The following is a 10,763-nucleotide window of genomic DNA, read 5'->3' as shown; positions in this document are numbered from 1 at the left end:
GTTGTATTATACATGAGATCGTATTATACACGAATAAATACAGTAATTTTTAATTGGATGTTTAGAAAATTGTTATAATTAATATTTAAAATAATGAAATAAATATGAATAACTTATTTTCCTCAGGTTAATTTAGTATCTTTCTAGTCTATAGACGTTTCCAGCATAAAGGGACGTTTTCACCCAGATCAAATCAAATTTTTGTTTAAAACCACCAAACGTCATATAAAGTTACCTTAACTTTTATTATAACAATTCTCTGTAAAGTTCCTTGTACAATATGTAGTCCAAACGATGATATTTTTGTTTGTTTAGATCCCCAGGACATGTCGGTGAACAGCCTGTCCGTGATGGCGGTGGCAGACAGCCGCAGCAGCCTGGACGTGGCTGTAGGCCAGCGGCAGCAGATTCCTCAGGGATGGATCAACACTTACCCTCTCTCCTCTGGGATGTCCACCCTTTCCAAGAAGTCAGGTAAAAAACACGAAATTTAAAAAAACAAAAACTTTGCACCATTACGTTTCATCTGCTTTTAGCTTATAGATGTGACTTCTGTTGTTTTAGGGCTTTCTAAGAAAAGCAACCGAGGCTCCCAGCTGCACAAATATTACATGAAACGCAGGACTCTCTTACTGGCTTTACTGGTACTTACCTTTTTCTACAACTGTAAAGAGATTTAAATGTGGACTTTTTTAACCTTCTCAATACTTAATTTACCCAATTTCCCTCTGGGATCAATAAAGTATTTTTGAATTTGAATTTTTTGAATTGAATGAGATTGAGTTCTCCACCTGTGTGTTCCTCTTCAGGCCAGTGAGATTGAGCGGCTGACCATATGGTACAACCCGTTATCCACCCAGGAGCTAGCTATCACGACAGAGCAGTCGGTGGAGACCAGTATAGCTAACTGGAGGTCCAAATACATCAGCCTGACAGAAAAACAGTGGAAAGACAATGTCAACCTGGCGTGGAGCATAGCTCCTTACCTCGCCCTGCAGCTGCCTGCCAGGTATGCAGCGAACAAAAGTTTAAATGTATTGCACTTTGTCCAGTTTGATTCAAACTATTTCTTAGATTACAGCGTCCGGTTTTTAATATCTACTTTATGCCTGATTGTAACTAATTTAATAACGCAAAATCAGTTTATTTTATTACTACAGCACAAGTTCTTTACAAATACTAATACAGTTTTTAAAAATCAAAGGTTACCTTATTTACCAATAAATGGTCTAACCCTGTGGTGTCCAGTCCAGGTTCTTGCAGGCCACTATCCTGCATGTTTTACAGGGTTCCCATGGGTCCTTGAAATCCTTGAAAGTTTGTGAATTTGAAAAAAAAAAACGATTTAAAGGCCCTGAAAAGTTTGTGAAAACAGTCAAAAATTACAGTTGTCCTTGAAAGTCCTTGAATGTTTTTGGGGGATTGAAATTCTCAATTCACACAACTGATTTTCATCATCTTTTAAAAAAATAATTTATAGAATTTAATAAAAAATAAAGTTACATTTGCTGCGGTGGATAACTCAAGATTACAGTAAACTGATGTCATTGTTTCTGACTCAACAACTTCTATGTTGTTCAGTTTTTCATTGAATTTACATGATATTAAACCTGTTTATTGGTAACATTCTGCGGTASCAGTAGGTAATTGCTTTTGCGCTTGGTTCTTTAATTTGAGGAAGTTGGTACTGGAAAGTCCTTGAAAGGTCCTTGAATTTGATGTTGGCCAAGGTGTGGGAACCCTGGTTTTAGAACATGAATGAATGAGTGATTAACTTCTATAGACTTCAATACTAAACAGGTTAATCAGGTGTGTTGGAGCAGGAAAACAGCTAAAACATTCATGATAGTAGCCCCTACATCACTGCTCTTTTTTTGTATTGAATTTGTAAATAACTCAGTTGTGTATTTTTTTTCCTTTTTCCTCTTTTTGGTGTTAGATTCAAAAACACAGAGTCCATTGTTTCTGAGGTGACACGTCTGGTGCGAATGGATCCAGCAGCTGTGTGTGACGTTCCTGAGGCAGTCAAGGTGAGCTCCTGACCGCTCACAGATCCCCAGCAGGGGGCAGTTGTAGTTAAGACTAATAACACTAGTAACACTCACTCATCAGTACGACTGGGTTTTTGTAATGCTAAAACAAACTGGACAAAAAATGAAGTTTTCATTGGTTAAAGTTTGTTTTTTAAGATGTAAGAAAACACAAGTAATTATTTTGTTATTGAACAAGCTTCTAATGAGCTCTATACTTGTTTAAAAAAAGATGGCTTCCCAGAGGAGTGTCATCAATTAATAAATGACCTGTTGTGACTTTAGAAACTTGTTTGTTTTTTTAAGCTTCCTCCTGAGGTTAATTTGTGCACCATCAGATCCGGTCCTGTGATGCTGATTGCATCATATCATGCTGTGCCAGTGATGTAACTGTCGGCTAGACTAACAGTTTTTTTTAACTTTTTAAAATTTTTAGTTCTTGGTAACGTGGCACACAATTGATGCCGACTCCCCAGAACTGAGCCACATCCTGTGCTGGGCCCCAGCAGACCCTCCGACTGGACTGTCCTACTTCTCCTCCATGTACCCCCCTCACCCCCTCACAGCCCAGTACGGGGTCAAAGTGCTGCGCTCCTTTCCTCCTGTACGCRCATGAACACATCACACAAGGATACCTAATTGTTGTTATTTTTCCATTTATGTCTAATTCTGTGCAAAAAAAACATTTTTTTTTATTTTTAGGATGCCATTTTATTTTACATTCCTCAAATCGTCCAAGCTCTTCGGTACGACAAGGTAAGTGCTCAGTTTTCTCACAGAAAATTATTTTAAACCCATTACGATGCATCATTTCTCTCTCTCTTTCTTTTTTATTTTTACATTGAAATACAGATGGGTTATGTCAGAGAGTACATCTTGTGGGCCGCTCAGAAGTCTCAACTTCTGGCTCACCAGTTCATCTGGAACATGAAGACCAACATTTTCTTGGATGAAGAAGGACACAACAAGGACCGTGAGTTCTCCTCCACCTCATTCTGACTCAACATGAGCAAATAAAAATATATAAATACACTGTTATGTTTAATTTTTTTTACAGCTGATATTGGCGAGCTGCTAGAACAGATGGTGGAGGAGATCACTGGCTCCCTGTCGGGTCCGGCTAAAGACTTTTACCAGAGAGAGTTCGACTTCTTCAACAAGATTACCAATGTGTCTGCCACTATCAAGTATGACCACGCTTTACTCCTAAACACTGGATTTTTAATTTCTTTGAAACTCACCAGGGCTGAGACTTTACATATCTCACGATTCGATTAGATTACAACTTAGAAGGCTGTGATGCAGTTTTCATAAATTTTGTTTGTTTATTTAAATGGATCCTCATCAGTCCTTACCTCCGTGAAGACTGTTCTTCCGCTCAAAAACAAAACTTTACACCCAAATTAAAAGAGCAAAACTAAATTAGCAAAGTTAAAACATACCACCACCCTCCCCCGATACCTAGAAGAGTCACAACATTTGAACAAAAAACAAACATAGCACATAGTTTTACTGTTACTGAGATAACTATACATAAAATTAAAAGCTGATATCTAATGGCATAAAAGATAAAATATCCTTAAGTTCTTTTTAAATTTCTGACAAATGTCAAACTGTGTAAATTCAACAGGCAACACATTCCAGAGATGGAAGATGGCTCTGTTCAGAAATGAATTTCTAAGTACATTTGCTTTTGGAAAAAGGGAGTGAAAAAGAAACTGCAGAAGCTGTGTCTGTTTTAAATCAGTTATCGATGCATCACGAAGCATCCATAATCACGAGTCCAATAAAATCCTAATTGTAGCTCTTAGTCTTAAAAGAAACCAAAACAAATTATTTAACCCTTTTCTGCAGTAAAATTTTTCATTCAAACAACATTTTGGGAACTAAATGGACACAAAAAAGGAGGTTAGAAGTCTACGTTAGAGCTAGCTTACCTGCTTTAGCAGAAAGGCCCAGACCTCTTTTTCCCAGCCACCTCTTCCAGCTCGGAAGATTCCAAGTCTTTCCCAGGCCCGACAAGATATAGATGGACAAGACAAAGTTTCTCCAGCGTGTCCTGGGTCTTCCCCGGGGGCTCCTCCCTGTCGAACATTCCTGGAGGCATCCTGTCCAGATGGCTGAACCACCTCACCTGGCTGCTCTCCATGTGGAGGAGCAGCGGCTCTACTTCAAGTCCCTCCCAGATAACTGAACTTCTCACTCTATCTCATTTCAGCTGCTTGTATCCCTGATTTTATTCTTTCTGTCACTACTGTTTGTGGCCAAAGGTGAGGGTAAGAATGTAGACTGTAAACAGAGAGCTTTACTTTACAGCTCAGCTCCCTCTTCACCACAACAGACCGGTACAGAGTCCACAACTCTGCAGAAGTCACACCGATCTGTCTTTCAATCTCACGCTCCATTCTTCCCTCACTCGTAAACAAAAAGCCCAAGATACTCGAACTCCACTTGAAGCAGAACCTCACACCTAACTCTGTGAGCAATCCATCTTTTTCTGACTGAGGACGATGGACTCAGATTTGGAGGTGCTGATCCTCATCTCAGCTGTGAACCCATCATGACATGATGACGCTAACAGGACCACATCATCTGCAAATAATGATAGAGTCCTGAGGCCACTGAACCGGACTTCCTTGGTGAAAACAGGCAGATATTGCCGAGTCCAAGGCCCACTTTGAAGGGGTCCAACTTAAYGTCGACATAAACCAAACTCTCGCAACACTTGTATAAGAAATGAATGGCCTGGAACAACAGACCTACAATCCCATACTCACAGCACCCAATGCAGATCACAAGACAAAACCTTGATCTATTTGTTTCACATTATTCTTCTATTTTTATTACTTTAACTTGCATTTTTACCTCAGTTCTTCTTCCACAATCTTTGTAGGACGTTGTGGTAGAACTAATACTTTATGTTTAAGCAAGTAATTCATGACATCCTTTAATGACCTAGGTTTTCATGACATTCTGTTCATTTGCAGACAGAATGATTAAAGTCAGAACAAGATCTGCTAACAACAGTTATTCTTAGATCTCATCACTTGTGTTTATCTTTGTGTTTTCCATTGACCTTGTATCAAATCTTGCTAAGATGGCATAATGGTGTTTGTTAATATATATATATATGAGGCATCTCGAGACACAGTGTACAACAGTGTGCAACAGTAGTGTGGAGAGACAGTGACAGAGAGAAGCAGAGGCACAGAGACAGGCCACGTTCTCTGTGTTTCCTGTTGTTGCAATAAAACTCAGCTGATCATCTCACGGAGTACCTTCATTCTTGGACCACGTATTTCTGTCTTTGTTAAATAAATATTTACCATAACAGACGTTATTTCAAATATTGATTTAATGAAGTACACTTACAATGTAATGCAATTCATCAGGCATCAAGAAAAATGTTTACAAATAGAATGGTTGTGACATTTTTGAAGACTTTAAGGTCATTACTTTCGTGTAACTTTAGTTAAAAAGAACCCTCCAGGTGACACTCAACGTGTTTATGATGTGATCAGATTTCCCATAAGCACAGATGTTTTGTTCCTTTTCCTGTCTCCTGTGTTCTGCCCTCTAAATCCCTTTTGTTGTTCATAAATTTAGCTATTTGTCACTTTGTGCGCGGCTGTGGAAAACATTTTACCGTGGCGCGTCTTGTCTCTGACCGCACGTCAACCAGTGAGATCGCAGCGTCACTGACGAGCTGGTTTTTTTTGACAGCCTGCGTACAGAAAGTGTTTTGTCAGCCCTCTGGAGAACCACAAGTTCCCCTCTGCCCTCATTACAAGTCTAATTGCAACAACAAGGGAGAAAGCTCTGCTGTCCCCTGACTTCTACTCCCTATTAGTGACTCTCCTTTGTGACCGGCAGCAGAACCTGGCTGTCACTTGTGGTCTGGATTCATTTAGTGAGATGCCCATAGATCTCAGAGGTCTGAGTAACAAATGTTCCGACAGCAAAGTGTGCAAAGTTTGTTTTGAAGTGGTGTTTGTTTGTCTTTGGCAGGCCTTTCCCAAAAGGGGAGGAGAGGAAGAAGGCCTGCCTGGAGGCCCTGTCGCAGATTAAAGTCCAGCGTGGCTGTTACCTTCCCAGTAACCCAGAGGCCATAGTTTTAGATATAGACTATAAGTCTGGAACTCCCATGCAGAGGTGGGCCTTCAAAATTTACCTGGATTCATCCAAGTGAACAACTTACTTTAACAATAAATGTATTTTTTGTCGCTGTATTTTTTTTTCAAAAACATTTGTCGTCTTTTCGTCTCTGTTTAGTGCTGCTAAAGCTCCATACCTCGCCAAGTTCAAAGTTAAGAGATGTGGAGTCAGTGAGCTTGAAAAAGAAGGTACAGTTCCACAAGTAGATTCAAATATCCTGCTCTGTGGGGTTTTTGTTCAAACTTAATTTATACAGGAAACTGTTCGCTTCCCTCAGGCCTTCAGTCCCGCTCAGATTCTGTAGATGAGGTGAAAAATGAAGAAGAGGCCAGGAGAGTCTGCTGGCAAGCCGCCATCTTTAAAGTTGGAGACGACTGTAGACAGGTCTGATCATTAGCTTTCTTCTCTSCTGCCATAAATGGTCAGACTTTGAGCCGATTCTGTTCTTTACTCTGTGTTTTTACAGGACATGTTGGCTCTTCAGATCATCAGCTTGTTTAAGAACATCTTCCAGATGGTGGGCCTGGATCTCTATGTGTTTCCTTACAGAGTTGTGGCCACGGCTCCTGGAGTAAGTTTTTTTAACACTTTACCACTTCCTGTCAGGTGTATGGTGTATTTATTGTTTAAAAGCTGGGTATAGGCTACAATCTCTGGAAATCACCTTTTTTATTCATATGTTTTCTGATATTCCATCAGTGTGGAGTGATTGAGTGCATCCCAGACTGCAAGTCTCGAGACCAGCTGGGCCGACAGACGGACTTTGGCATGTACGACTACTTCAGGAACCAATACGGAGATGAATCCACGCTCGCGTTTCAGAAAGTAAATCCTTAATTTAACTATTTCTAACAGGCGTTAATAAACCCATTTAAATYCCTGTAATGTTCATCCACGTTTATGCAGTGTTGTACAAAGTATCTCAACGTGAAACTTGAGTAAACGTATAAGTATCTTATCATAAAAATACTTTGGAAAAAGTTGAAGTCTTCTCTAAGAATATTACTTGAGTAAAAGTCTTAAAGCATCTGATATTTTTTGTACTTAAGTATCAAAAGTAAATTTCTGACACAAAATCTACTTAAGTATTAAAAGTAAAAGTACTGAGTACAAGTGAGCAGTTAGATTTTCCTAAATGACATTTATTGGGAGGTGACTTCTCCAAAAAATATTTTTTCTAATGGCGTGCAGCTGTGATGGGTTGTGTACAAAGTAATACGGTGTCAGAATTGTATATATTTATACTTCTCATCCAACTGCAATTAAATTTGCTCTATCCAGGAGCTACAATTTAGCAGGATAGTATATTTTTTAATAATAAAAACACGGAATAAAACAGGCACAACTTTCTACTTCTTGCCTTTTTTTAATGTAAGGAGTAGAAGAAAGTACAGATAATTGTGTAAAAATGTAATGAGTAAAAGTAAAAAGTAGACTGAAAAATAATTACTCATGTAAAGTACAGATAACCAACATTTCTGCTTAAGTACAGTAACAAAGCATTTGCACTTAGTTACTTCACAACTCTGCGTTTATGTAATTATTTACTCCTTCTATTCTTGTTCTTTCAGGCTCGGTACAACTTCATCCGCAGCATGGCAGCTTACAGCCTGCTGCTCTTCCTGCTGCAGATAAAAGACAGACACAATGGAAACATCATGCTGGACAGTCAGGGTCACCTCATCCACATCGGTGTGTTCTTCTCCAAAACACCTTCTTCAGTTTGACCTAATTTTAAAAGTTATGAGTTTCACTGAATAACCATCCTCTGTGTTTCGCTGTGTTCATTAACGTGTTTTCAGATTTTGGGTTCATGTTTGAAAGTTCTCCCGGCGGGAACCTCGGCTGGGAGCCAGATATCAAACTCACCGACGAGATGGTGATGATCATGGGTGGAAAGATGGAGGCGACACCGTTCAAGTGGTTCATGGAGATGTGTGTGAGAGGATACCTGGCTGTGAGGTGAGTCGAGGATGACCTACAGTAACCTCTGAAAGCACAGCTAGATGGTAGCAGTAAGACTTTGTTTTCCTCTTGTGAAACAGGCCCTACATGGATGCTGTGGTCTCTTTAGTGAACCTGATGTTGGACACCGGTCTTCCCTGCTTCAGAGGACAGACCATCAAACTACTCAAGTAAGTCTAAGCCTACGTTCACACTGCGGCGAAAAGACAAACTTTTGTCATTATGTGACCTATGTAGGATTTATTTCCCATTCGAAGGGGACATATCACTCAAAATCCACTTTTTTAGCCATTAAAAGCTTTTTGTTGTGTACTTGGAGTCTCTCGGAGTGCAGAAAAGTTTAATTTAGTTTCTTCCGGTGCTGCGTAGATATTTTTATATTCTGTTTGGGGCATATGCTTTAACCTGTTCAGTTTTCTTTATTCTCTGACATTTTCTGAACTATTACGTCAAATTATTTACGATGGAACTTCTAAATCAGGTCTGGACTTGGATGGACAAGTCTTCCCTTGTTAACATCTTTTAATTTGTAAATAAAAAGTTTCTTTGCTGCTATATAGTCTTAAACCCCTCTATCAAACTGGAATGGACCAGTCTGGAAGCTGGAGGGGAGAAACACCTAGTTTGAATTTAAAGAGACAGCCTCAAAACGAGTTGATCTGAAACACACCTCCGAAAAGAGGAGAAAGGGGGGCTTGTGGAGTTACAATAAGGAGGAATTCATACCAAAGCAGTGCAGTTCCAGATGAGAAAATAAGTATTTAAAAGCATAACGTGTCTCCTTTAATCCAGCTGTTTTTCATACTGTATGTGCTATGAATATTTTTAAAGCCACCTCAGTCTAAGTGGTCATGTACTGAGCATGATGGGATTCAAATGTAAACATTGGATGAAACAAGCATAGCAGATAATAATTTAGTCYGTTTGCACAAGAACTTCAGATTCAACACATGCTGACATGTTTAGCATCTATATGACGCCACGTTACCTGTACACAAGTCACTTCAGGGCCSTGGACTGTTCAGACTGTAATCTGATGGAAGTGGCGTTAAAGTTATTATATGAACGACCATGCTAGATCTGAGCAGAAAATTAGAATTGAACATGAAGACCTGCAGAGTGAAAGTAGTCCTAATTGTGTTTTTGTGCTTCTGTAACTGAATAATTACGTATTCACAAGCTGTTTTTGCTTATAGTATTTTATTTTATTTATTTATTTATTTATTTATTTATTTATTTTCTGCAATCAGGCAGCGGTTCAACCCAGGTTTGAGTGAAAAAGATGCAGCTTCCTTCATCATTAAAGTTATCCAGAATTGTTTCCTCAGCAACAGGTCAGTAGCTTCTTTTCTTGTTTTAATTGTGGACGTCATGACATTTGTCTGATTTTGTCTCTTTTTTATTTTTTTCCTCCTACAACAGGAGTCGGACGTACGACATGATCCAGTATTACCAAAACCAGATCCCATACTAAGAGTTTGTGCCTGAGCATGTGCACATACTGGCTGGTACATGATTTGTGCACGTGTGCCTTTGTCGAATTCCCAACTAAAGAAGTTTCTGCTAATTGTATAATTATTTTTGTGCGTTTGCTTTAGCTTTCCTTATTTATTAAGTTGAAACAGCGTTATTGTCAATGATTTGAACCATTGCACTAGCATCTTGACTTCTGTGGACTTAGAGTGATGCCTCCTGGTAATTTGCACGCTCAGTAAATAGTGTATCCGAGTTTGTGACGATCCTTCTTAGTAATACTTGTGAATGTGGGTTCTGGGGTGTTAGAAGATTAAATGTAAAGTAGCTATAAATATACTGGTTTCTGTTCTGACCACCGTGGCCTATTGTCATCCTGTACTGGGCTGTATCCCTGTGCTTCTCTCTTTAAAACAAACCAGTCGGAGTTCTTTGATCCGTGCCATTGATCTCCGTCTGTATTTAACAGTGAGACTCGACTGTATAGAATTAAGTTACACTGTGTGTTCCTTTTTGAGGCTTTCATTTCCACTTTCATCAGGAGAATAGATGTGCACCACTTCTAGAAAACACCAGGACTGAGTTTTGTATAATTAGCAGTGCCAAAGGGGGGGAGGGAAGATAATTCAATTCAGTTCAAATTCAAAAATACTTTATTGATCCCAGAGGGAAATTTGGTGCACTTAAAATAAGCCCCACCCCCCAACAGTCTGTGTATAAGAGTAAGTTTAAAATGTCAGGCCGTTGCATGAAGTTAAATGTTAACCATCATGTAAAGTTTGTGTTTAATGTAGCTTTTGGTGAGATTTTATTCCAGAGTGCTGTGCCCCACTGTCACCATGTCGTCATTGATTGTTAATCGTTGTAAAGATTTTGCTTCTCTTTGTAAATTTATATCCATAATCCATCTTCTGTCTCCTTTTCTATTTTCATGCTTTTTGAATGAAAAAGCATCAGATGAAATCAAATAAAGTTCTGTTAACTTAAAGAAACCTTGATTTTCTTGATTTTGAAGAGTAAATGTTGAAAATAGTAAATCTGACAAATTGAAACATTTACAACACAAACAGGAGCGGAATTAACAGTAATTTATCTATCTATCTATCGATCGATCGATCTATCATCTATCTATCTATCTAT

General features: G+C 38.9%; 2 protein-coding genes across 2 annotated transcripts in view; one reads left to right on the top strand and one right to left on the bottom strand.

The window, feature by feature from the left end:
• The window catches only part of serpind1 (serpin peptidase inhibitor, clade D (heparin cofactor), member 1), a 14,858-nt gene extending 9,899 nt beyond the window's left edge, over nt 1–4,959 (bottom strand). Inside the window, exon 1 of the mRNA XM_014011778.1 lies at nt 3,968–4,959. The gene's annotated coding sequence lies outside the window, so the exon portion shown is untranslated. The remainder of the gene's footprint in view (nt 1–3,967) is intronic.
• The window catches only part of pi4kab (phosphatidylinositol 4-kinase, catalytic, alpha b), a gene marked incomplete in the record, with an annotated part of 31,266 nt that extends 20,651 nt beyond the window's left edge, over nt 1–10,615 (top strand). Inside the window, 18 exon segments of the mRNA XM_014011708.1 lie at nt 316–474; nt 565–644; nt 810–1,009; nt 1,940–2,030; nt 2,467–2,634; nt 2,733–2,786; nt 2,883–3,003; nt 3,088–3,217; nt 6,039–6,182; nt 6,303–6,373; nt 6,463–6,569; nt 6,652–6,756; nt 6,885–7,010; nt 7,757–7,877; nt 7,988–8,147; nt 8,231–8,320; nt 9,401–9,484; nt 9,573–10,615. Coding sequence (XP_013867162.1) covers nt 316–474; nt 565–644; nt 810–1,009; nt 1,940–2,030; nt 2,467–2,634; nt 2,733–2,786; nt 2,883–3,003; nt 3,088–3,217; nt 6,039–6,182; nt 6,303–6,373; nt 6,463–6,569; nt 6,652–6,756; nt 6,885–7,010; nt 7,757–7,877; nt 7,988–8,147; nt 8,231–8,320; nt 9,401–9,484; nt 9,573–9,624 — 2,063 coding nt within the window.
• Between the last annotated feature and the right edge of the window lie 148 nt (nt 10,616–10,763).

This window comes from Austrofundulus limnaeus, unplaced genomic scaffold (genome assembly GCF_001266775.1).
Source record: "Austrofundulus limnaeus strain Quisiro unplaced genomic scaffold, Austrofundulus_limnaeus-1.0 Scaffold84, whole genome shotgun sequence".
NCBI lineage: Eukaryota > Metazoa > Chordata > Actinopteri > Cyprinodontiformes > Rivulidae > Austrofundulus > Austrofundulus limnaeus.
The sequence above is the reverse complement of the archived record's forward strand: the minus strand, read 5'-3'. Positions and strand labels throughout refer to the sequence as shown.